This window comes from Bubalus kerabau, chromosome 1, assembly GCF_029407905.1.
Source record: "Bubalus kerabau isolate K-KA32 ecotype Philippines breed swamp buffalo chromosome 1, PCC_UOA_SB_1v2, whole genome shotgun sequence".
Lineage (NCBI taxonomy): Eukaryota > Metazoa > Chordata > Mammalia > Artiodactyla > Bovidae > Bubalus > Bubalus kerabau.
Window position 1 is genome coordinate 116,319,919 of NC_073624.1, and position 27,790 is coordinate 116,347,708.

The 27,790-nt window shown below is 39.9% G+C and overlaps 1 protein-coding gene across 9 annotated transcripts in view; it reads left to right on the forward strand.

The window, feature by feature from the left end:
- Window positions 1–27,790, forward strand: part of OSBPL8 (oxysterol binding protein like 8) — a 170,163-nt gene that overhangs the window by 27,342 nt on the left and 115,031 nt on the right. Inside the window, exon 1 of one of the 9 annotated variants that reach the window (XM_055587230.1) lies at window positions 3,581–3,693. The exons of the other annotated variants lie outside the window; for them this stretch is intronic. Coding sequence (XP_055443205.1) covers window positions 3,626–3,693 — 68 coding nt within the window. The 5' untranslated portion in view covers window positions 3,581–3,625. Of the gene's footprint in view, window positions 1–3,580; window positions 3,694–27,790 lie in introns of those variants that run through there. 9 annotated transcript variants of the gene reach the window in all.

A 27,790-nucleotide genomic window follows, 5' to 3' on the forward strand; every position in this document is an offset into this window, starting at 1 on the left:
CCCCCAAAATAAAGTCTGTCACAGTTTCCATTGTTTCCCCATCTATTTGCCATGAAGTGATGGGACCAGATACCATGATCTTAGTTTTCTGAATGTTGAGTTTTAAGCCAACTTTTTCACCCTCCTCTTTCATTTTCATCAAGAAGCTCTGTAGTTCTTTGCTTTTTGCCATAAGGGTGGTGTCGTCTGCATATCTGAGATTATTGATATTTCTCCCGGCAATCTTGATTCCAGCTTGTGCTTCCTTCAGCCCAGCGTTTCTCATGATGTACTCTGCATATGAGTTAAATAAGCAGGGTGACAATATACAGCCTTGATGTACTCCTTTCCTGATTTGAAACCAGTCTGTTTTTCCATGTCCAGTTCTAACTGTTGCTTCCTGACCTGCATACAGGTTTGTCAAGAGGCAGGTCAGGTCCTCTGCTATTCCCATCTCCTGACGAATTTTCCAGTTTGTTGTGATCCACACAGTGAAAGGCTTTGGCATAGTCAATAAAGCAGAAGTAGATGTTTTTCTGGAACTCTCTTGCTTCTCCTATAATCCAGCGGATGTTGGCAATTTGATCTCTGGTTCCTCTGCCTTTTCTAAATCCAGCTTGAACATCTGGAAGTTCATGGTTCGCATACCGTTGAAGCCTGGCTTGGAGAATTTTGAGCATTACTTTGCTAGCATGTGAGATGAGTGCAATTGTGCGGTAGTTTGAACGCTCTTTGGAATTGCCTTTCTTTAAAATTAAATAAATTCCCTGTTATAGTCCTAGTTTTAGCTGTGCCGAATTTTAACTTTGTGATCTTTAAAAACATAGCTTTAATGTCATTCTGCCTTTCTTTCTTTAATCTTTCCTTTCGTCCTCTCTACCACTTAAATCATCATCAACAGTTTTTTGAAATTCAGGTATGATTTACATAGAATAAAATATACCCGCTTGAAGAATATAGTTTGCCTTTTGACACATGTAACCACCACCACAGTCAAGATGTAGCACATTTTCTGCAGTCTCCCAAGTCCCTTGTGCCCTCTCCCACTTCATATCTCTTACTCCCCACTCTCTTCCCCAGGCAATAACTGATCTGGGTTCTGTCCACTATAGATTGTCTTTGTTTTAGAATTTCACATATATAGAATCGTAGACTATTCTCTTATCTGGCTTCTTTTGCTCCGTGTGTGTTTGAAATTGTTTCTTTTTATTGTTAGATACTGTTCGATTGTATAGAATGGAATATACCATAATTTGTTTAACCATTCACCTGTAGATAGACAATTTGACTTGTTTTTAGATTTTGGCTGTAAACAATTAAGCTGCTATGAAAAGTCCATGTGCAGGTCTTTGGATATATTTCCATTTTTCCTATGTAATTGTCTAAGAGTGGCTGTACCATTTTGCATTCCCACCAACAGTGTATGAGAGTTCTGTTTGCATCTCATCCTCATCAAAACTTACATTGTCAGTTGAAATGTTTTAGCCGTTCTAGTGATTATGCAGTAATGTCTCATGATTTTCCGTTTGTATTTCACTGGTGACCAATGGTATCAAACACGTTTTCATGGGTTTATTGGTTATTTGTATCTTTTTCTGGTAAATTTAAAAAATCTTTGTCTATTTAAAAATTGGTGTTTTCTTATTATTATTAACTTTAAAGTTTTTTTTCTTAAATATAGTCAAGATCTTAGTTATCTGTCATATATATATATATATAGGGCCTGTCTTCTCCCAGTCTGTGGCTTGCCTTTTTGTTTTCTTAACTGTTTTTGAAGAGGAGAAGCTTTTAAGTTTTCTGAAGTTCAGCATACTAGTTTTTTCTTTCATGATTTATGCTTTTGGTCCCTTAAGAAATTTTTGCCTACTGCAGAGTTGTGAAGATTTTGTCTCCTGTTTTATTCTAGAAGTTTTACAGTGTTTCTATATTTGGGTCTATAATTCATTTTGAGGTAATTTTTGTGTTTAGTATAAGAGCCAAGTTTTTTTCCTTTTACCTAATAGCTAGTTTTAATTGAAAGTATCTTGTTGTTTTTTCCATTAGATTTCCTTGGCACCTTTGTTGAAAAATAATTGACCATGTATGTGTGATCCATTTCTGGACTTCTGCTTCTGTTCCATTGATACATATACATGGTATTCCAATGCCATACTCTTTATTTTTATATTTTTTTAGAGCTAGTGTAAATCTCCCGACCAGACATTATTTTGAAAATAGAAGAAAGACTCTGCATACTTTACTCCCTTGCCCTCACTGCTTGTGTTTGCCTCGTTGGTTTTGGTTTTCATTTGTCTTTGTTAGTTTCTGTTTTCAGAGACGTTGCCATCAGCAGGAGCTTTGTGTTTGGTATCTGCCAGGGCACATACTGCTTATATTATGGAAGATGTTAACTACTTTCACCTGGCTGGAAGAAATTAGCCTTTGGGGTTTTTCCTTTGTGTCACTGTTGTTGACAATAAGCAGTCCTACATTTCTTTGGTACATATGTATTATTTTTTATAAGGTCAGCAAATTGGCGCTGCAGTAGCAGAACTGTGTACCAGAAGCCAAGTATTTAAATATCAAATCTGAAACTTGACAGGAAATGAAATTGTAACGCTTTTTAATTACCTCGCATACTTCTTTTCCTCCTTCTGTCTCTTTACCAGAAACATCCCAGCCTTGCCTAAAGCAGTCTGCTGCATAAATGTTGATGAACTCTGATGGCAGTTGCCAAAACTATAGAGTGTGCTTTATGGGAACATGTTGAAGAAAAATATTAGATACAGATTGCATTTAATCTAGTTTTTGGCTACATGTAAAAAGTCCTGGGTTCTTGGTTTTGGGACAGTGCCCAGATGCTTTTATTTTTCTTGTTAAACCTCCTTGCCTTGTGTAAGAGTAAGCATATTAGGAGAAAAGGTAAATGTAACGTGTATTCAATCATGTGCAAACTTCTGTTTGTCGAATCAGTAATACACATATTGCATGTGTATATTTGGTTCTTCCAATTATATTGTATACTTTACCAGACAGAGATTTTTATGTTCTGCCTATTTTGTATTCATTTTCTTCACTTTTCACATACTGGAACTGTTGATGATGGATCTCAGTTATGCATTTTTTTTCTTTGTTTTTTCTTTCCTTTCCTTTTCTCTGGCCTCAGACATGCGGCCTGGCAGATCTTAGTTCCCCAGGGACCAAATCCAGCCCTCTGCAGTGAAAGCGCCGAATCCTAACCGCTGAACCAAAAGGGAATTGCCTGGATTATGCATTTTAATTAACTTATAGAGTAAAATAAAGTCTTAGGCCACAGTAGAAATATATGTGTATTTTTTTCTTCCTACTAAAATCACGTTTCTCCTCTGAAAGACATTTCTTAGCTTAGCACTAGACACAGCTTAGGATTTTAGAAACCAGGTAGGTGTCGAGGTCGAGGTAGGTGAATAGCTTTCCCTTTTTAGGTTGTTGCAGATTGACTGTGCTCCAGGGCACGAGAGGAGTTTATCAGCACTTGGTGTGCATTCCTGTGTTTGTTTCATGAAGACTGCAGTGGATCAGTCAGACAAGTGGAAATGTCAGTCAGCTGCTTGAATAGATATTTTTAGATGTTTCTCCTCTTAGCACTAGTCATGCCGTTGACCACAGATCTTGCATTTGATAGTGGATGAGAAGATATGAAACGGGAGCTCCAGAGGAAGCACCTTGGGTAGTAAGATCCAAACCAAAATTGAGGTAGAGATCACATTTCTGATTAAACACAATCTTTTCTTCGTATGACTCTGATAAAAACCTGATCTTGCATGATGTTCATATAATGGATCTTATTTAATGAAGTTAGGGCACCTAGCCAGAAACAAATGGGTGAATATAATGCTATTGTATTTTTTTCTTAAGATAGCATATATAGTGTTTTATAGTCTAGGTCTGACATTGATTTCACCTTTGTAAATGCATTTTAAAATATTTTGAAGTTAACTTTCATTTTGGTTTCATTATTCAGAGGTCGCCTGTTTTGCTTGTAAGTGACTAAAATAGTACCTATGTCTACCATTTAGGGTTCTTTGACTACTTTAAGTAAATCACTAAAATGACCAGCTCATACTCTGAAAGTAAACGCTGAGAAACTGAGTTTAGAAAGAACAGACCCTTGAGCAGCTCCAGAGATCTAGAGAGCAGGAAGCAGTGGGTAGTCTTTATAGAGCTTCCGTTCTGACAGATAGTTCTTCTTTGTTTTTCCAGTCATGTGATCACTCTGCTCATGATTCAGATTTTTCAGAGATTGAGACAGATAGGGACTTAGTGGCCTGGCTTGGGTTTATTGCTTACTGTTTGTTAGGAGAGGGCAGGGCACCAATTGTTTACTTTGGAGGAGGAGGGACCTTTTCCTCAAAGGAAGAGCTCAGTGTGTTATCATAGGAAGAGGAAGTAAATATGGACAGGTTAAAGAAAAAAAACAATATTATTACAGTTTCTTAGTTGGTTTGGTTTGGTTTAGTTGCTAAGTTGTGTCCAACTCTTGCGACCCCATGGACTGTAGCCCGCCAGGCTCCTCTGTCCGTGGGATTCTCCAGGCAAGAATACTGGAGTGGGTAGCCATTTCCTTCTGCAGGGGATGTTCCCACCCCAGGAATCAAACCCGGGTCTCCTGCATTGCAGGCAGGCTCTTTATTGACTGAGCCACCAGGGAAGCCCTTGGTTGGTGTAGCCTTGCAGTTTTAACTATTTCTTGGCTGAGCTTGTGTTTGGACCTTTCAGCCTTTATAGATTTGCCATGATCATAAAATAGCACTTATTAAGACTGGTCTGTTTTGTACTTTAGTTGCTTTTCCCCTGTCTTTAGTTCATACCCTTATTTGAATATGTGATTTAAACTATGGAGTCAATTTGAAAAAAGTTATTACGTGGCTGCACTGGGTCTTACTTGTGGCATGTGGGATCTTTTTTTAGGTGCAGCATGAGAACTCTTAGTTGAGGCATGTGAGATCTTGTTGCCTGACCAGGGATTGAACCCAGGACCACTGTATTGGGAGCATGGGTTCTTAGCCACTGGACCACCAGAGAAGTCCCTCAAGTCAATTACTTTTAAGAAATTTTTTTGTTTCCTTTTTGTTGTTGTTGTTGTTTGTTTCCTTTATTCATTAAATGAATTTTTTTTTAAGTGTTAGCTGTGTGCCAGGTACTATCCATGCTGCCAAGGTTTCAATAATATTATTTATTTTTGAGTTAATAAAAGTTAACATGCTCCCCTCCACCCCCAAGCTTTATTGAGCTATAACTGACATATAACAAATGCTGTATAAGGTGTACAATGTGATCATTTGATACATGTGTATATTATGAAGTATTTACCACAGAAAGGTCAGTTAACACATCCCTTACCTCACATAATTGCCCTTTTGTTTTTGGTGTTATGGTAAGAACATTAAAGCTCTACTATCATGGCCACTTGCAAGTATACAATATAGTGTTGTTAACTATAGTCACCATGCTGCCTACAACATATTCCCAGAACTTACTCCTCGTATATCTGAAGTTTATACCCTCTCATCAACATCTTCCCATTTCTCCCCTGGCTACCTTCAACCTCTGGCTACCACCATTCTACTCTCTGTTCCTATGACTTCGTTGTTTTTAGGTTCCACATATAAGTGAGATCATACAGGATTTGTGTTTTCTCATCTGACTTACTTTACTAGGCTCTCAGGGTCCATCCATGTTGTTACAAATGGCAGGATGTCCTTCTTTTTTTTTTTAATGGACAAAATAATATTCTATTGTACATATATATTGGGTTGGCCAAAAGTTTCCTTCTGGTATTTTCATAAGATATTACGGAAAAACCTGAGCAAACCTTTTGGCCAACCCAATACTCTTTTTTTTTTTTTTTTTTTTTTACCTGTGTGTGGGGTTTCTCTCTAGTTGTGGCATAGGGGCTTCTCATTGTGGCGTGGAGGTTTCTCTTGTTCCAGAGCAAAAGCTTTAGAGCATGCACACTCAAGAGTTGTGGCACGCTAGCTTAGTTTCCCCGTGTATGTGCATTTCCTGACCTGGGACCAAACCGGTGTCCCTGCACTGGAATGCATGTTCCCAGCCACTGGGCCAGGGGGGTCCCCACACCCGCTTCAGCCATTCTTCTGTTGCTGGACTTTTAAGTTGTTAACATATTTTATCTATTGTGAATTATGCCACAAACGAACATGGGAGTGCAGATATCTCTGTAAATGGCACTATTTTTGTTCTTTTTTATGGTTGAGTAGCAGTAATATTGGAGAAGGAAATGGCAACCCACTCCAGTGTTCTTGCCTGGAGAATCCCAGGGACGGGGGAGCCTGATGGGCTGCCGTCTGTGGGGTCGCACAGAGTCGGACACGACTGAAGCGACTTAGCAGCAGCCGCAGCAGTAATATTCCAGTGTGTGTGTGGGCGGGGGGGCACTCTTTCTTTCCTTTTTATGGTTGAGTAATATCTCATTGTATATATATTCCACCTTTTCTTTCTCCATCTCTCTATTGGTGGACATTTGGGTTTCTTCCATGTCCTGGCTATTGTAAATAGTGCTGCAGTGAACACTGGGGTACATGTATCTTTCTGAAGGAAGGTTTTCTCCGGGTATGTGCCCAGGAGTGGGATTGCTGGGTCATATGGTAGCTCTATTTTTAGTTTTTTGAGGAACCTTCTTACTGTTCATGACAACTGTACCCGGTTTGCATTCCCACCCACAGTGTAGGAGGGTTCCCTTTTTGGAAAAGATAATTTTGGTTTGAAATTTTGGGGTGACCTATTAGTTTAATGAACTTGATGTTCAAATCTCTTCCCCAAGTTTGGGAATTTTCTCAGCCATTATTTCTGTAAATAAACTCTCTACCCTTTTGTATTTTCCTTCTGAGACTTCAGTGATACATAGTATCTTTTGAAGGAATCTCATAAGACCTGTAGGCTTTCTACATTAGTGGTTTTTTGTTTTTTTTTTTTCCTCTCCACTAGCTGATTAATTATCAGTGACCTGCCTGTGAGCTCATAGATTCTTCTGACTCTCAGCTGCTGTTGAAGCTCTGTTGAATTCTTCAGTTTAGGGATTATATTCACCTTCCAAATTCCTGTGTTTCTCTTTTATGTTTTCTCTGGTGAATTCACATCTTGGGTTTTTTCCCCCCCTAAGTTCCTATATTTTATTTTTATCTTTATTTTTGTTGAGGTATAGTTGATGTATAATATTCTCTTTGTTTCAGATACACAACGTACTGATTCAGTATTTCCATAGATTTTACTCCATTTAAAGCTATTACAAATGATGGCTATATTTCCCTGTGCTCTACAATATATCCTTGTTGCTTATATGTTTTATTTATAGTAGTTTGTGTCTCTTAATCCCATACCTGTATTTTGTCCCTCTTCTCGCTGGTAGCCATTAGTTTGTTCTATCTATATCTGAGTATGTTTCTGTTTTGTAATTTGCATTCATTTGTGTTATTTTGTAGATTTCACATATAAAGTGATAAGATAGAGTATTTGTCTGACTTCTTTCACTAAGCGTAGTACCCTCCAGGTCAATCCATGTTGTTGCAAATGGCACAGTTTCATTCTTTTGGTGGTTGAATAAATATTGCATTGTGTATGTATACCACATCCTCTTTATTCATCTGTTGATGGACACTTAGGTCGCCCCCATATTTGGGCTATTGTAAATAATGCTTCAGTGAAGATGGCGCGGGGGCGGTGCGTGTATGTTTTCAAATTAGTCTTTGTTTTCTTCGGATAGTACCCAGGAGCGGAATTGCTGGGTCATATGGCAGTTCTATTTTTAGGTTTTTGAGGACCCTCCGTACTGTTTCCGTGGTGGCTGCACCAGCTTACAGTCCTGTCACCAGTGCAGTAGGCGTCCCTTTTCTCCGCATCCCTGCCAGCATTTATTATTGGTAGGCTTTAGATCATAGCCATTTGACAGGTGTGAGGTGGTACCACATTGTGGTTTTGATTCACATTGCTCTGTGTGAGGATATTTTCAGGTGTCTGTTGGCTATTCATATGTCTTCTTTGGAAAAACGTCTAATTAGATCTCCTGCCCATTTTTTAAATTGGGTGGTTTGGGTTTTTTGTTTTGTTTTTGTTTTGGTATTGAATCTTCTCATCGTGTTCCTATATTGTGTTCATGACATTGTTAAATTTTTGTTTGTGTTGTCCTGTAACACTCTGAGTATTTTTAGAACAATTATGTTGTATTCTTTGTCAGACAATTCCTGCATCTCCATTTCTTTGGGGCCAGTTATTGTTGCTTAGCTGCTAAGTCATGTCCGACTCTTTGGGACCTCACGGACTGTAGCTCACCAGGCTCCTCTGTCCATGAGATTTTTTACGCATGAGTATTGAAGTAGGTTGCCATTTCCTTCTCCAGGGGATCTTCCTGACCTAGGGGTCGAACCCATGTCTCTGGCATTGCAGGCAGATTCTTTACAACTGAGCCACCAGGGTTATTAGAGGTTTTCTGTATTGCTTTGGTGGATTCACGTTTCACTTTTTCTTTATGATCCCTGTAGCCTTGCATAAGTAAGTATCTGTGTATTTGAAGAATTAGTTGCCCCTTCATGACTTGGTGGACTGACTTCAGCAAGGGAAGACTTTCTCACCTGTGGTTAGGGGCTTGCTGAAGCGTGGTGTGAACCCCGAGTCTAGTGGTCTGCGGCACCAAGTATGGGGGCACTGGGTGGCACTGGGTCCAGAGGAGACACGGTGGCTCATTGGCTCAGGCTGTCGGGATCCGCAGCCTTAACAACTGTGTGGTCCTTGGCTAGCACTGCAAAGATCTGTCGAGGCTTCAAGGGCTTTGAGGTCCTCAGAAGTGCCTTCGGACCCAGGTCTAGGGTCTAGGGCACACAGTGGTAGTGGCTGTAACTGGTGTGCACAGGCTCAGTTGCAGGATCAGCTAGCTACAAGTACCTTTAGAGTGGCAGGTGAGGTTCCAGACACACATGTAGGGTGGATGCCAGGGTAGGCAGGAAGGGTTGGGGTCATCTGTGGGCACACTGACACCAGGGAAGGTTGTGGCTGTCAGCAAACACTACCATGACTAGCGTCTTGCTTCAGGTGGGTAGTGGTCCAGGCCCGTGATGGGGCTGGGGGTGCACGGCTGGCGGGGCCGGCTGCAGGGGAGCACGGTGGTGCAGACCAGTGATGGGTCCACGGGCAGCTGCGGGGGCCCAGGTGTGGACATGACTTTCCGTGGCCGCATAGTCTCCAGGCCTGCGCGTGACGGTAGCAGCTGGTGACTGATGCCAGTGGCATGCAAGTGCACCACTGGAGGTTCTTGCTGGAGCAGGCATGTGGTGGCTGAGGTCAGCCATGGAAGTCTAGACAGCGTTTTGCAGTCGTGCAGCCAGAGGCTTGGACTGGTTGCTGGGGTGGGTTCTGGGCTCTTGTGGGGGGCAGGGGAGGGAAAGGAGCAGGGAGGGACTCAGGCAGCTGTGAGCTGGTGAACACACACCTTGGGACCAAAGCTGGTGAAATCTGCGGGTGATCCGTGGCAGCTGTGCGGGCAGTTGGTTTTTTTCAGTTGAAAAGCTTTAAAATTCAGGTCCTTTGAAGGGCAGCTGACACTGTGGTGATCTTGGTAACCCCGGCTGTTCTTCCTTATTCCTAGCCATCTCTGCCTCAGCTTTGCTGGTCTTTAGGTGGGGTGAAATCCAAGTGAGAACTTCGTGCATTGCCCAGAAAACCTGAGGAAGCTGGTTGCTCACTCTGATGCCCCTTTCCTGGCAGGGGAACTCTTTCTCGTTGGGGAAATTCCCCTTCGTGCTAAGCAGTGCTGGCTAGGGGATGGATGCTAAAAGCAGAATGAAGCTTTCTTCCCTCCCTTTCGACGGGGTTGTTCTCTCCCCTTACCCCTCATCCCCATTTTTTTGTTCCACTACGTTGCTGAAGTTTTCCACATGGACTTCACATCCTTCCCAGAGCCGTTTTTGCTCATGGATAGCTGCCTAATTGTTGTTCCCTGTGGGAGGATAGAGGCTGGGGGCTTCTGTGTCACCATTTTGATCCCTGAGTCTTTTGGGGTGATGGTTGACTTCGAAGCAATAGACGTGCAATAATTAAGGACTGAACTTAATGAGAGGTGATTTATATATAAAAAGATTCTTCAGATTGTTTACAATCAGAAAAAATCCTGCTCATCACTACTCTCAGTGGACATTTGCAAAAGTGCTCTTAGGACTGGCTTGTGAATCACTAATGATTGGATCTATCATGAATAATAATACTTTTGTAGTACAAGGTGAAATGCTACAGGGCATTGTACTGGAGAAGAGAGGGATGAAAAGAATGTTGGGATACAATTCCTTCTTGGTGTCTTGCATTTCTGCATATCTTTCAAGTAAAGCACTGCCTGCCTTTTGTTCTGGATTATCTTTTCAAAGATTATTGTGTAATGAATAGCCTAGGAAGACAGAGGTTTTCTTCCTCTGGAGCAAAGGATAGGCATGCTTGCCACCCATTACGCAGCCCATAAGATATACGGGTTTCCTAAGCTCAGAGTTCTGTGTTGTAACCCACTGCTTCTAAGGGCATCCATCTGGGCGTATCCACATTGCTCCTTTGGGACTTGGTGTAGATAACTAGAAAACATAGGGAAACTAATTGTAAGCACAGTAGGATTCTCTAAACTTACGAGTTTGCAAGTGTTTTAAAGTCTTGTTTCATTTTGGAGAACTGACACTAGAAATCTCAGACAGTGAGTTACAGCTGCGGCTTAAGCACGGAAGATAGTGCTCAATTCTGGTCTGTAGGTCCGCGCAGTGAAAATGCCTCTCCATTAAAGGGTGGGGGTGGCACGGAGTAAGAGAAGGAGACAGAGAAGGAGGGAGTGTATGTATTTCAGTTGTAATAAAATATTTAAGATACATAAATATTGCTTTGATTACCTATTTGAACTGATATTTTCCCTCTCTAGGAGCTATTTGTACTGACCCTGCAGAGTAAAAGATTTCAGGTGACTGTGAAAAAACTTAGAAAACTGTAATGTGCTTTATTGATTTGTTATAGTTATTGTAAGTTACCACATGTTCATTTCCCCCTTAATATAGTATTCTGAAGGAAGGTCCTAGTATGGCCCTTAAAGTTGAGGTGCTGCCTTACAACTTGTGTTCTTTTACATCGGAGTGATTATGTCAGCGGTAGTTAGACAAGCGGTACAACTACTGCCTTTTAGATGGTAGGTATGTTAGACTTTAAAGACATCTCAGTAATGGCCATTTTAACTTCATAATCTTATTTACAAGGAAACTGAGGTACAGAGATACAAAATAGTTTGTCTAAAGGTCCACAACTGTTAGAGGTGTGGACCGGAAATAGGGTTTACTAATATTCTGCATATCTCATCATGCTGCGTCCAGATAGGGAAAGTGCATGCCTTGATACTGGACATAGGGATGAAATGGTTTGTGGCGGCCTCTACCAGCATGTGGTGTGGTGTCAGATGTGCCAGCACATTAATCAACAGTTTTAAATTTTAGGGAAGTATTAGTGTTTTTTAAAAAGTAAAACCTGTGACTCAAACCGGTAAATGTGTGCATTTTATTAGTTAAAATTAAAATAAAGGCAAGTAAAAAATTTAACTATATACTAGTAGCATTTGGCAAAATTGTGGTCTTGGTACACCAGTGACTACTGAGAAACACTGATGCAGAGAAAAATAGTTGCGTTCGTACCTGGTAGCATAATTACCAGATGGAGAAATACGTGAAAACTCAGTTAGAACTCTTGTGCTGTACGTTGGTGAATAGAACCCAGTGGCTTGCGTGTTTAGCCATTAGAGGCATAGGCTGGTCAAAGCTTGCATCTGTCGTCTCCTCTTGAGTTACTTAGAGCGTCTGTCATCACATCGCACAGCCTCTGCTTTCTGCTTGCCCCACAGATCATCCAAGTGCTGCAAGGACAGCTAGCAACAATGGGAGGCAGTACGAAGGAGCTTTCACAAAAAAGCCATGTGCAGCCCACATGTGCTGAAGTGGACAAGTTATAAGTGTACAGCTCAGTGAATGTTTATATGTGTATATACCATAACTTAGGGACTTCCCTGGTGGCTCAGATGGTAAAGCGTCTGTCTACAAAGGGGGAGACCCGGGTTCAATCCCTGGGTTGGGAATATCCCCTGGAGAAGGAAATGGCAATCCACTCCAGTACTATTGCCTGGAAAATCCCATGGACAGAGGAGCCTGGTAGGCTACAGTCCATGGGGTTGCAAAGAGTCGGACACGACTGAGCGACTTCACTTGACTCACCATAACTGAAGTCAAGATGCAGGGCATTTCCAGGCCCCAGTAGGCTCTTTGATGCCCTCTACTGGTCAGCAACTCCCCTCCAAGAAAAGGCACTTCTTAAGCTTCTAAAAAAGCCTCTTGATGCAAGTGAAAGTGGAGAGTGAAAAAGTTGGCTTAAAGGTCAACATTCAGAAAACGAAGATCATGGCATCCGGTCCCATCACTTCATGGGAAATAGATGGGGAAACAGTGGAAACAGTGTCAGACTTTATTTTTCTGGACTCCAAAAAATCACTGCAGATGGTGACTGCAGCCATGAAATTAAAAGACGCTTACTCCTTGGAAGGAAAGTCATGACCAACCTAGATAGCATATTCAAAAGCAGAGACATTACTTTGCCAACAAAGGTCCATCCTGTCAAGGCTATGGTTTTTCCTGTGGTCATGTATGGATGTGAGAGTTGGACTGTGAAGAAGGCTGAGCGCTGAAGAATTGATGCTTTTGAACTGTGGTGTCGGAGAAGACTCTTGAGAGTCCCTTGGACTTCAAGGAGATCCAACCAGTCCATTCTGAAGGAGATCAGCCCTGGGATTTCTTTGGAAGGAATGATGCTAAAGCTGAAACTCCAGTACTTTGGCCACCTGATGCGAAGAGTTGACTCATTGGAAAAGACTCTGATGCTGGGAGGGATTGGGGGCAGGAGGAGAAGGGGACGACAGAGGATAAGATGGCTGAATGGCATCACTGACTCGATGGACGTGAGTCTGAGTGAACTCCGGGAGTTGGTGATGGACAGGGAGGCCTGGCGTGCTGCGATTCATGGGGTCGCAAAGAGTCGGACACAACTGAGCGACTGATCTGATCTGAAGATTCTAAAGCAAGCAGTGGCACACACTAAGTGCTCAAAACTATTGATGGAATGAGTGAGGTCTGAAGATCTTACATGCTTGAAGGGATACTTTGTACATTAAAGTCACTAACTTTGTAGTTCGTTTTGCCTTTATAATTTGTATTTTTAAACGTGTATAAAATGTTATTACATTTGACCATTTTTCTTATTTCTTATGCTCCCTCAAAGATAAATGATTTCTTCATGCATTAGGTAAATATTCACCTTTAATTCCCCTGTCATAATTTGATCTAAAGTATTTAATTCTTACTTGATTCACAATTTTATTGTGGTTTAAAAATTTTTTTCCCAATTTTAAAGTAGACATTTTGAAGTTAAATCAGTTTTCAGTTGTTTAGAGCGTATTTTTTTAAGTGTTGCTGTTTATATAGAACGATTATTGCTTTCCCAATCAAATTATTTATACTGTGTGATATGTACACCAGTCAGATCAGATCAGATCAGATCAGTCATTCAGTCATGTCCGACTCGTTGCGACCCCATGAAATCTCAGCACGCCAGGCCTCCCGTCCATCACAACTCCCGGAGTTCACTCAGACTCACGTCCATCAAGACAGTGATGCCATCCAGCCATCTCATCCTCTGTCGTCCCCTTCTCGTCCTGCCCCCAATCCCTCCCAGCATCAGAGTCTTTTCCAATGAGTCAACTCTTCGCATGAGGTGGCCAAAGTACTGGAGTTTCAGCTTCAGCATCATTCCTTCCAAAGAAATCCCAGGGCTGATCTCCTTCAGAATGGACTGCTTGGATCTCCTTGCAGTCCAAGGGACTCTCAAAAGTTCTCCAACACCACAGTTAAAAGCATCAATTCTTCGGCACTCAGCCTTCTTCACAGTCCAGCTCTCACATCCATACATGACCACAGGAAAAACCATAGCCTTGACAGGATGGACCTTTGTTGGCAAAGTAATGTCTCTGCGTTTGAATATGCTATCTAGGTTGGTCATGACTTTCCTTCCAAGGAGTAAGCGTCTTTTAATTTCATGGCTGCAGTCACCATCTGCAGTGATTTTGGAGCCCGGAAAAATAAAGTCTGACACTGTTTCCCCATCTATTTCCCATGAAGTGATGGGACCGGATGCCATGATCTTCGTTTTCTGAATGTTGAGCTTTAAGCCAACTTTTTCACTCTCCACTTTCACTTTCATCAAGAGGCTTTTGAATTCCTCTTCACTTTCTGCCATAAGGGTGGTGTCATCTGCATATCTGAGGTTATTGATATTTCTCCCAGCAATCTTGATTCCAGCTTGTGTTTCTTCCAGTCCAGCGTTTCTCATGATGTATTCTGCATATAAGTTAAATAAACAGGTGACAATATACAGCCTTGATGAACTTCTTTTCCTATTTGGAACCAGTCTGTTGTTCCATGTCCAGTTCTAACTGTTGCTTCCTGACCTGCATACAGATTTCTCAAGAGGCAGATCAGGTGGTCTGGAATTCCCATCTCTTTCAGAATTTTCCACAGTTGATTGTGATCCACACAGTCAAAGGCTTTGGCATAGTCATTAAAGCAGAAATAGATGTTTTTCTGGAACTCTCTTGCTTTTTCCGTGATCCAGCGGGTGTTGGCAATTTGATCTCTGGTTCCTCTGCCTTTTCTAAAACCAGCTTGCACATCAGGAAGTTCACGGTTCACATATTGCTGAAGCCTGGCTTGGAGAATTTTGAGCATTACTTTGCTAGCGTGTGAGATGAGTGCAATTGTGTGGTAGTTTGAGCATTCTTTGGTATTGCCTTTCTTTGGGATTGGAATGAAAACTGACCTTTTCCAGTCCTGTGGCCACTGCTGAGTTTTCCAAATTTGCTGGCATATTGAGTGCTGTACTTTCACAGCATCATCTTTCAGGATTTGAAATAGCTCAACTGGAATTCCATCACCTCCAGTAGCTTTGTTCATAGTGATGCTTTCTAAGGCCCACTTGACTTCACATTCCAGGATGTCTGGCTCTAGGTCAGTGATCACACCATCATGATTATCTGGGTCGTGAAGCTTATTTTTGTACAGTTCTTCTGTGTATCCTTGCCATCTCTTCTTAATATCTTCTGTTTCTGTTAGGTCCATCCCATTTCTGTCCTTTATCAAGCCCATCTTTGCATGAAATGTTCCTTTGGTATCTCTGATTTTCTTGAAGAGATCTCTAGTCTTTCCCATTCTGTTGTTTTCCTCTGTTTCTTTGCATTGATCACTGAAGAAGGCTTTCTTGTCTCTTCTTGCTATTCTTTGGAACTCTGCATTCAGATGTTTATATCTTTCCTTTTCTCCTTTGCTTTTCACTTCTCTTCTTTTCACAGCTATTTGTAAGGCCTCCCCAGACAGCCATTTTGCTTTTTTGCATTTCTTTTCTATGGGAATATTATTGATCCCTGTCTCCTGTACGATGTCATGAACCTCATTCCATAGTTCATCAGGCACTCTATCAGATCTAGGCCCTTAAATCTATTTCTCACTTCCACTGTATAATCATAAGGGATTTGATTTAGGTCATACCGGAATGGTCTAGTGGTTTTCCCTACTGTCTTCAATTTCAGTCTGAATTTGGCAATAAGGAGTTCATGGTCAGAGCCACAGTCAGCTCCTGGTCTTGTTTTTGCTGACTGTATAGAGCTTCTCCATCTTTGGCAGCAAAGAATATAATCAATCTGATTTTGGTGTTGACAATCTGGTGATGTCCATGTATAGAGTCTTCTCTTGTGTTGTTGGAAGAGGGTGTTTGTTATGACCAGTGCATTTTCTTGGCAAAACTCTATTAGCCTTTGCCCTGCTTCATTCCATATTCCAAGGCCAAATTTTCCTGTTACTCCAGGTGTTTCTTGACTTCCTACTTTTGCATTCCAGTCCCCTATAATGAAAAGGACATCTTTTTGGGGTGTTAGTTCTAAAAGGTCTTGTAGGACAGAATGTGGTCCACTGGAGAAGGCAATGGCAAACCACTTCAGTATTCTTGCCTTGAGAACCCCATGAACAGTATAAAAAGGCAAAATGATAGGATACTGAAAGAGGAACTCCCCAGGTCAGTAGGTGCCCAATATGCTACTGGAGATCAGTGGAGAAATAACTGCAGAAAGAATGAAGGGATGGAGCCAAAGCAAAAAGAATACCCAGTTGTGGATGTGACTGGTGATAGAAGCAAGGTCCGATGCTGTAAAGAGCAATATTGCATAGGAACCTGGAATGTCAGGTCCAGGAATCAAGGCAAATTGGAAGTGGTCAAACAAGAGATGGCAAGAGTGAATGTCGACATTCTAGGAATCAGCAAACTAACATGGACTGGAATGGGTGAATTTAACTCAGATGACCATTATATCTACTACTGCGGGCAGGAATCCCTCAGAAGAAATGGAGTAGCCATCATGGTCAACAAAAGAGTTCGAAATGCAGTACTTGGATGCAATCTCAAAAACAACAGAATGATCTCTGTTCGTTTCCAAGGCAAACCATTCAATATCACAGTAATCCAAGTCTATGCTCCAACCAGTAACTCTGAAGAAGCTGAAGTTGAACGGTTCTATGAAGACCTACAAGACCTTTTAGAACTAACACGTACACCAGTAAATAACCTTAAATTTAGATTTTGAACTTTGACTATTATTTAAGTAATAAATAATTCATTACTTAAGTAATGAATAAAAAGTGGAAAAGTGTTGATTAAAAAGTGCATTTTCTTTTTCTTCACTTTTCTAAATCTCCAGATATTGTATTATTTTATATGTATTTTCTCTTTTCTCTTTATCTATTTTTAGAAACATATTTTTAACATCATGTTTTCACACCTGTAAAATACTAAAAAAAAAATTTCTTGATAATATCAAATGTCCAGCCAGTATAAATTTTTAATAATTTATTTATATCTATTCAAATAAGCTTCATACACTGCAATGGCTTATATGCCTGTTTCCATCTTCTTTTGGGGGGCAGGATAGCTGTGTGCAGCACACAGCTGTGAGGTCTTAGATCATCCAGCAGGAATTGAACCTGGGTCCTGGCAGTGAACGTCCCGAGTCCTCAGTAAGCACTGGCCCCTAGGGAACTCCCTGCAATGGCTTATGTACTTCTGGAGTATCTATTAATCTGTAGGTCTTTCCTACATTTTTTCCCCCTTGGCAGTTTATTGAAAAAGCCTGGTTGTTCTCTCATTTATCACAATCTGGAGTTTGCATATTGAATCTCCATGGTATCATTTAATGTGTTCTTCTGTTAGCCTTAGTTTTTATAAATTGCAGTTAGGTCCAGAAACTTATGAATGAGGTTTGATTCCCGCCCCCCTTCTTTGGTCAAGAGTTCTTCACAGCAGTATATACTTGTGTTAGGAGGCGTTAGTACCTGATTGTCCTTTCTGTTTTTAAAATGAAAATGACTTTATACCCATTTTTCAGGATTTGTTTGAAGATTAGTTATGATAGATGGAAGCATGCAAATCCCTGACTTTTTTTTTGTATTTAATAAATGGTTGTTCTTACAACTCTTGTTTAGTTTTCCAGGTTAAATTTGTAGTTGTACAATCAACAGTTAATAGGATGGTAAAAGAGCTGACTCTGTCAATTCCTAACAAATATATACAGTCCTTTATAGGTTGTTTAAATTATTTGGTGTTTATCCACTGAAATTTGTATGCCTTCTATTATATTGTTTTTATAGTCATTTTTAAATTTTGGTTCATGGTTTGGTGTTTATGGGGCTTCCCTGGTGGCTCAGAGGGTAAAGCGTCTGACTGCCATGCAGGAGACGTGGGTTCAATCCCTGGGTCGGGAAGATCCCTAGAGAAGGCAGTGGCAACCCACTCTGGTACTCTTGCCTGGAGAATCCTATGGACAGAGGAGCCTGGTAGGCTACAGCCCATGGGGTCGCAAAGAGTCCAACGTGACTGAGCGACTTCACTTTCACTTTCTTTCACTTTGGTGCTTATAGATGCTTTCATTCTTCCACAACTTATTGAATCTCCAGTTTTCTTTATCTTAAGAACAGTCTGCTAACAAAGTTAAAAGATTCATTCACCTCAGAGGCTATTTTGTGTTCTTTCCTCTCAGTCCTTTAATATTTACATATATACTTTGAATGATTGTAACTCACTATAGTCCCTAAATATTGTATTTTGTGTTCTAAAAGAAGTTAGCATATTATAGTCTCTGTTTCCTATTACTTTATAGTCATAACTTTTTTTTTAAAGTGAAATCCTCTTGCTTTTCCATTGAGAAATTTTGCCATATTCATAACTGTTCTTCTGTTTTTGAGTTGGTGTACTATATTGTATACCATATACAATGTAGTATGTGGTATAGTATACCATATACAAGTATACTATACTTCAAAAACTTCTGTTTTTGAAGAGGTATACTATATTGACGTTTAAAGTATGCTACTTTGAATTTTCTTTGTCTTGGAGATGAGTGGGTGGGGAATCAGCTTTCTATAAAATACATGTTGTTTAAATGCCCTAAATATTCCTCTTGACTTTGGATAGCTGCTACATTCTCTATGAACTCTGGCCTTGTTCTTCCAGCTACTTTGGTTTAGGGAAGGAGGAGATACGATAGAAATTTGAAAGGAAGAACAAAACAGTAAACTGTCTCCTGCTTCTTAAATTTTTTTTCCTGTAGAGAAGTAGAAAATAAGTTTATGGTTAATTTTTGAGCAGATGATACATATTGACACCGTGGGAATGATAAAATTTCTTCCTGGAAACTCAAGGCAGGAACCTGCTGTATGTCAGTCCTGTAACTATTCCTGGCTTAGGACTTTGTTCATGTGTTTTAACCCCTTATCACATTTTTTCAGGTGTTACAGTTTGTTTTTATTTAGGACTTTTTTTTTCTTTTAAAACTTTGAGTTCTAGAACTACTTAATTGATGGGCAGTCCTTAAGAAGCAGCATACTGATAGCCCAGTTTACTTGAAAGATTTAAGACAGCCTATTAACAGGAAAGGCATGGTCATGCACGTGTGCTAAGTCGCTTCAGCTGTGTCCAACTCTTTGTGACCCCCCCATGGACTGTAGTCCCTCAGGCTCCTCTGTCCGTGTGATTCTCCAGGCAAGAATACTGAAGGGGGTTGTCATGCCCTCCTCCAAGGGATCTTCCCCACCCAGGGATCAAATTTGCATCTCTTAATGTCTCCTCCATTGGCAGGAATTCTTTACCACTAGCACCACCTGGGAAGCCCCAGGACATGGTCATTTACTCACAAATGAGATGAGATCTTCAGGTTTAAATGATGCAGTGTGATTAACTAGTGCATGATGGAAAGGGATCACAATGCCATAGGGACTGATTTCTTTCTAAACAAAACTAGACATATTCATCTTTGAGGAAAGTTGATAATGTCTTAAACCTGATATCTAATTATGGTATTTCTAAATAGGAAAATTGAACACCACTTTTTTGCCCTAAATTTTAAAAATTGTGGTAAAATATGCATAACACGAAATTTAGCCATTTTTAAGTATACAGTTAAGTACATTCATATTGTTGTGCAACCATTACCACCACCCGTCTCCAGGACTCTTTTCATTCTTGCAAAATTGAAATTCTATACTCACTGGACAATAACTCCCTATTTCCCCTTCCTCCAGCTCCTGGAAACCACCATTCTACTTTGTCTCTGTAATTTTGACTACTCTAGGTAACTCATGTAGTGAGATCATACAATTTTTGTTAGTTTGTTTTTGTGACTGACTTATTTCACTTAGCATAAAGTCCTCAAAGTTCATCTGTGCTGTAGTATGTGTCAGAAATTTCTCCTATAAGACTGATTTCTTAAATTCCATTGTATGTCCATTCATGTATCAGTGGACACTTCAGTGTTTTAACTGTTGTGAATAATGCTGCTCTGAACATGAGTGTACAGATACCTGTTTAAGATCCTGCTTTCAGTTGTTTTGGGCATATAACCAGAAGTGGAATTGGCTAGATCAGATGGTAATTCTATTTTTAATTTTTTTGATGATCCACCATACTGTTTTCTATAGTGTTTGTGCCATTTTACATTCCTACCAACGGTTCACGAAGGCTCCCGTTCCTCCACATTTGCCACACACCGTATTTGATGCTCTTCCTTTAGTAGGCAGAAACATTAGTCTTGTTATTTACACTCCTTTACAGTCATACATGGCATAGTTAGGAATTGAGTTTCGGCTACTGGGAAAACCTAAGATGTGTGTTATGAACGGTTACGCTGTTAAGTGCTGATTTAGTGGGTGTAAGAAAGATTTGAACCTTGTTGCATTCTTAGACTGCAAGAAAAAATTCTTGGAAGAGAATAGCAGTTCAGTAAGGTGATGGAAGGAACTGTTTTGCTCTATCTAGCTCATTACGCTTTTGAGAGCTTTCTTCTGGAGCAAAGTACCATCAAAATGTTACCTGCTCTATTGCTTCTTTCACGTTATCTTATAATGACGAGAAGCAGCTACTGAACGGACGCTGGCTCACCAATAGTTTAATTTCTTAAAAAAGCATAATTCACAAGCATGTTTAAATGTGAGTTGTTGAATCTAAAACACACAAACGTGAATAAAATAGGGCTGTTCTTATATACGACTGGTCTCCTGCCGTAAGGCTTATGTGTATTCTCAGAATGTGTTTCTTGCCCTTCTTTGTGTAGGAGGAAAAACTCTGCGCTGGAGGATAAATGGAGTCTGTTTGCTGGTGTTTGCTTCTTTTAGAACTAGTGTGATATTAGAATGTATTTTTCAAGTTCATTCATTCATTTAAAAATATTCATCATGTCTCTTTATGCCAGGAAGTTCATAACAAAACTTTCCAAGACAAATGTCCTGTAGTTTGGGCCTTACAGCTTTTTGTTTAAAGTTGTTATCTCTGAGTTGTTTTATAGAAGAGTGTGTAGGGGATTCCCTGGTGGCTCAGACGGTAAATAATCTGCTGCAATGTGGGAGACCCGGGTTTGATCCCTGGGTTGGGAAGATCCCCTGGAGAAGGAAATGACAACCCACTCCAGTATTCTTGCCTGGGACATCCCATGGACGAGGAGCCTGGCAGGTACAGTCCACGGGGTCGCAGAGTCGGACACGACCGAGCACACACACATGTTCATGTGTAGAGGACAGAAGAGAGCAGAAACTGACATTTTTGTTTTGCGTGGTTTAATAGACTAATAAGTTCCTTTTATGTTATTTTAATTTTTTAGGTTCTTGAAGCCAAATACCTGAAATTTACCATTGTCATCTCAGTAAATATAACCTGCTTGTATGGTGCATACAGTTACAATAGTATGTCATTGTAATTACCAATAGTAATTACCATTCTTTGTGCAAAGTACTAGATATAGAAAAATACAAATGAATGCGTTAATAATAGATAATGTTTCTTTTTGCAAAGTTTTTTTTAAATTATGGTTTCACTAGGACTATTTTGATTTTCTGTTTCTTTTTGTAGAAGTTTCACTAAGCTGAATTTTTCTAGGAATTTTTTTTTGTAAATTTTCAAGTTTATTGGTATAAAAGTATTTACATTTTGCTTTTAAAATGTTTTTGATGTTTGGAGGATTTGCTGTTTTGTCTTTATCAATCATAATTTTGGTTATTTTTGTTCTTTTTTCACGTTGTTTAGTCTTGCCTAGCATTCATTAATTTTACTTTAAAAGAACTAATTTTTAACTTTGTTGATTTCCTTTCTTGTATTTTAGTTTCTGTGTCATTCGTTTCTGCTCTTTTTTGTTTCCATCCTTTACTTTCATAGGTTTGATTTGCTCCCCCTTTCACATTTTTTGAAAAGATGACTAGTTATTTGGTTTTCAAACCGCCTTTTATAGCTGTAAATTTTCTCTGCTCACCTCAAGTTTGGTAAATAATATTTTTTATCATTTAGTTAAAAATTTAATTTTCCTTATTGCTCCCTAAATTGCCACTGTGACTACTTCTTCAATCCATAGCTTATTTAGAGGTTTATTCCTCAATTTCAAAATGTGTGGAGATTTTCTAGTTGCCTTTTGTTAGTGATTTCTAGCTTAATTGCTTTATGGTCAGAGATCAGTCTGTATGTTTTCAGCCTTTTGCAAATTATTTGAGACTTACATTTTGGCTTAGTATGTAGTAAAGTTTGGAAATATATATATATATATATTTGAAAAGACTATATTATGGTGGTTGGTGCAATGAAATTTATAGATCAGTTCATCAAGTTTTTAAATCTACTTTTCAAAGCTTCTATCTCCCTTTATTATTTTTTTTTTTTTCCAGTACTTAACTTCTCCCTTGTTTGGCTGATGGTAGCCCCTTCAACTTGGCTCCTGAGTCTTCCCTATATGACTCTAACAGTGTTTGATAGCTTTCGTGCTCTCTGAAATACAAGATGCTCTAGGCTCATTTTGTGGATTTTTTGTCTTAGATCTGAAATATGCCATTTCTTCAAGAAGTCCTGGTTTCTTTTAATGAGAAATGTTGTTTAGAGACCACAGACTGGGTGCTGGTGTCTGGTTGCTACTGAGTTGATTATTTCTTCTCTGGGCTATCTTGCTATTTCTTGTAATTGATTTATAATGAGTTAGTTTCAAGTGTACAGCAAAGTGGTTCAGTCACACACACATATACTCAATATATATGTATATTCTTTTTCAGATTCTTCTCCTTTATAGGTTATTACAAGATATTGAATATAGTTCCCTGTGCTATACAGTAGGTCCTTGTTATTTACTAATTTTATATATCGCAGTGTGCAGACGGTAATCCTAAAGTCCTGATCTCCTTCCCACTGTCCCCTTTGGAAACCATAAGTTTGTTTTCAGTTTCTGTGAGCTTGTTTTGTAAATAAGTTCATTTGTATTTTGCTATTTCTGTTCTTTTCCAAGGCAAACCTTTCAATAACACAGTATCGTTTCCAAGGCAAACCATTCAATATCACGGTAATCCAAGTTGCTACCCCAACCAGTAATACTGAAGAAGCTGCAGTTGAATGGTTCTATGAAGACCTACAAGACCTTCTAGAACTAACACCCAAAAAATATGTCCTTTTCATGGTAGGGGACTGGAATGCAAAAGTAGGAAATCAAGAAACACCTGCAGTAACAGGCAAATTTGGTCTTGGAGTGGAGCAAAGGCTAATAGAGTTTTGCCAAGAGAACACACTGATCATAGTAAACACCCTCTTCCAACAATACCAGAGAAGACTCTACACTTGGACATCACCAGATAATCAACACCGAAATCAGATTGATTATATTCCTTGCAGCCAAAGATGGAGAAGCTCTATTCAGTCAGCAAAAACAAGACTGGGAGCTGACTGTGGCTCAGAACATGAACTCCTTATTGCCAAATTCAGACTTAAATTTGAAGAAAGTAGGGAAAACCAGTAGACCATTCAGGTATGACATAAATAAATCCCTTACGACTATACAGTGGAAGAGACAAATACATTCAAGGGATTAGATCTAATAGACAGAGTGCCTGAAGAACATATGGATGGAGAGTCATGACATTATACAGGACGCAGTGATCAAGACCATCCCTAAAAAAAAGAAATGCAAAAGGCAAAATGCTTGTCTGAGGAGGCCTTACAAACAGTTATGAAAAGAAGAGAAGGGAAAGGCAAAGGAGAAAAGGAGAGATATACCCATTTGAATGCAGAGTTCCAAAGAGTAGCAAGGAGAGATAAGAAAACCTTCCTCAGTGATCAGTGCAAAAAATAAAGGAAAACAATAGAATAGGAAAGACTAGAGATTTCTTCAAGAAAATTAGAGCTACCAAGGGAACTTTTCATGCAAAGATGAGCACAATAAAGGACAGAAATGGTATGGACCTAATAGAAGCAAAGATATAAAGAAGAGGTGGCAAGAATACACAGAACTATACAAAAAAGATCTTCATGACCCAGATAACCACAATGGTGTGATCGCTCACCTAGAGCCAGACATCCTGGAATGTGAAGTCAGGAAGCATCACTATGAACAGAGCTAATGGAGGTGATGGAATTCCGGTTGAGCTATTTCAGTCCTAAAAGATGATGCTGTGTAAGTGCTGCAGTCAATATGCCAGCAAATTTGAAAACTCAGCAGTGGTCACAGGACTGGAAAAGGTCAGTTTTCATTCCAATCCCAAAGAAAGGCAATGCCAAAGAATGCTCAAACTACCGCACAATTGCACTCATCTCCCATGATAGCAAAGTAATGCTCAAAATTCTCCAAACCAGGCTTCAACAGTACGTGAACAATGAGCTTCCAGATGTTCAACCTGGATTTAGAAAAGGCAGAGGAACAAGAGATCAAATTGCCAACATCCATTGGATCATCAAAAAAGCAAGAGAGTTCCAGAAAAACAACTATTTCTGCTTTGTTGACTATGCCAAAGCCTTTGACTGTGTGAATCACAACAAACTGTGGAAAATTCTTGAAGAGATGGGACTACCAGACCACCTGACCTGCCTCCTGAGAAATCTGTGTGCAGGTCAGGAAGCAACAGTTAGAACTGGACATGGAACAACAGACTGGTTCCAAATCAGAAAAGGAGTACGTCAAGGCTGTATATTGTCACCCTGCTTATTTAACTTCTATGCAGAGTACATCATGAGAAATACTGGACTGGATGAAGCACAAGCTGGAATCAAGATTGGTAGGAAAAATATCAATAACTTCAGATATGCAGATGACACTACACTTATGGCAGAAAGCAAAGAAAAACTAAAGAGCCTCTGATGAAAGTGAAAGAGAGTGAAAAAGCTGACTTAAAATTCAACATTCAGAAAACTAAGATCATGGCATCTGGTCCCATCACTTCATGGCAAATAGATGGGGAAACAGTGGAAGCAGTGAGAGACTCTGTTTTTTTAAACTCCAAAATCACTGCAGATTGCAGCCATGAAATTAAAAGACGTTTGCTCCTTGGAAGAAAAGTTATGACCAAGCTAGACAGCATGTTAAAAAGCAGAGACATTACTTTGCCAAGAAAGTTCCATCTAGTCAAGGCTATGGTTTTTCCAATAATCATGTGTGGATGTGAGAGTTGGACTGTGAAGAAAGCTGAGCGTCGAAGAATTGATGCTTTTGAACTGTGGTGCTGGAGAAGACTCTTGAGAGTCTCTTGGACTGCAAGGAGATCCAACCGGTCCATCCTAAAGGAAATCAGTCCTAAATATTCATTGGAAGGACTGATGCTGAAGCTGAAACTCCAATACTTTGGCCACCTGATGCTAAGAACCGACTCATTTGAAAAGATCCTGATGCTGGGAAAGATTGAAGGTGGGAGGAGACAGGGATGACAGAGGATGAAATGGTTTGATGACATCACCGACTACATGGACATGAATTTGAGTAAACTCCCGGAGTTGGTGATGGACAGGGAGACCTGGCATGCTGCAGTCTATGGGTCGCAAAGAGTCAGACACGACTGAGCGACTGAACTAAACTGAACTGATTTCTTTTAAAACACATGGAGCTACATAGTTTACTTTGGAATGATTTTTTCTTGCCTTCAAGTTTTAAAGGGGAAATAGCAATGTATAGTAATAAAGGGGAAATAGGAATGTACAGTAAGGGAGGTCTTAGTGCAGCTTTCTGCAGGTTGGCTTGATATCTCTAGGGAAGCTTAAATGACTTTGAGGTATGTTCTGTCATTCATAAATAATTTCTTCTCTGTATCCACCTCTGCAAAATGTCCAGGGTTTTATATATATGGTAGAATCTTACTGTAACCAGTTTATCTTCAAACTAGAAAATTAATTTTCTAATCTATTCCTCTTCCATACCCATTTTTAAGAAAAATCATAAGCTGTACAATAATTTAATATTACTTCAGTTGTTCCTTTTTACTTTATTCTTTTGTAGAATTATATATCAATTTGGAAGATAATTAAACTAGTTTTGTTTGTGACTAAATCTAAAAGCAAATAAATGAACCGAAAAAACAGTATAAACCTTAGTTCAAAATAGACTCTTTAAGAAAGCCCTTTAGATTGTAAATGTTTACAAAAGACTCTTTGTTCATACTAATTGGGTTTATTTATATATTTTACTTCTGGTAGTTAACTTTTTTTTTTCCACTATAAAGGGGCATAGCAAGGACTTTTGGGGAAGAGTAGGGGGCACTCTCACTCTACCATCTCCAGAAATCTGGGTTTGATATCCGCATGTGCTGCTGAAGGTACATCCCGCACATTCCTTCGTCATAAGGCTCATTACATAGTAGTATGCTAGTCAGTATTTAGTCATAGTAGTATTTTGCTGTCTTTTAGCTAGGACAGGATATTTATTCTTTATATGTCCAGAATCTAGAACAGTGTCTCTTATGTGACAAGAAGTAAATAAATATTTAATGAATGTGTTTTGAGTCCTACAAAGGACATATAAATGATGGTGAAGCAACAATAGATATTAAGGGTTTATAAACCATATATTTTATGAATTATGTATATTAGTGTTGGTCCAGACATAATGGGAGATGAAATTTGTTTTGGTGTTGTTCAATCGCTAAGTTGTGTCCAACTCTTTGTGACCCTGTGGACTGCAGCACACCAGGCTTCCCTGCCCTTCACTATCTCCGGAGTTTGCTCAAACTCATATCCATTGAGTCAGTGATGCCATCCAACCATCTCATCCTCTGCTGCTCCCTTCTCCTCCTGCCTTCAATCTTTCCCAGCATCAGGGTGTTTTCCAATGAGTCAGTTCTTTGCATCAGGTGGCTAAAGTATTGGAGCTTTGGCATCAGTCCTTCCAATGAATATTCAGGGCTGATTCCTTTAGGATTGACTGGTTTGATCTCCTTGCAGTCCAAGGGACTCTCAAGAACCTTCTCCAGCACCACAGTTCAAAAGTGTCAATTCTTCGGCAGTCAGCCTTCTTTATGGTCCAACTCTTACCTCTGTACATGACTACTGGAAAAACCATAGCTCTGAGTATATGGAGCTTTGTTTTGTCCCTTGTCAGAAATTTGGTAGTAGTGGTTTCCTGGTTTTCCTCTGGGTGAAGTGCTTACAGTATCATTTTGTCTGTACTTCACATCAACAGTGTGTATTTTGTAAAGCAACAAATCAAGAAAATCTTTACTATCTTTTTCTTTGTGCTTTTTATTAGTAATACCGTTGTCACTTGTATGGATTGAAAAGGTCTCCCAGACCTGATGCCATCGTGTATGTGTGTAGGCTTCCCCAATCCAACAAGCAGTCAATTCTTCGACAGCAGCAGGACGTCTGAGAATCCTCCTGATTTCTAATTCTGCGTACCTGGAAATAGAGTCAGATTCCAAGGGAAAGGCTGGGTCCCACAGGCCCGTACCTGGAAATAGAGTCAGATTCCAAGGGAAAGGCTGGGTCCCACAGGCCCGTACCTGGAAATAGAGTCAGATTCCAAGGGAAAGGCTGGGTCCCACAGGCCCGTTCTCCACTTCAGATGCAGTTGCACGTCCAAGTTGTTAATCTGAACTTCTGGCTATAGTCAGAGGTTCCCATGCCCCATTGTTGGGTTTGACTGGTTTGCTAGAGTGGCTCACAGAACTCGAAAATATGTTGACTTACTAGATTACTGATGTATTATAAATGAATATCTAAGGATATGAATCAGCAGCCAGATGAACATATACATAGCACAGGGTCCTGAACGAAGGAGTTTCTGTTCTTGTGAAGCTTGGGGCTCAGCATGGTAGCTTGACAAAGAGTCTGTTTCCCAGAGGTGGAAGCTCTCTGGAAAAAAAGGGGTCCAAAAAGCTGTTCTTTGGAGTGTTTATGGAGGCATTATTACATA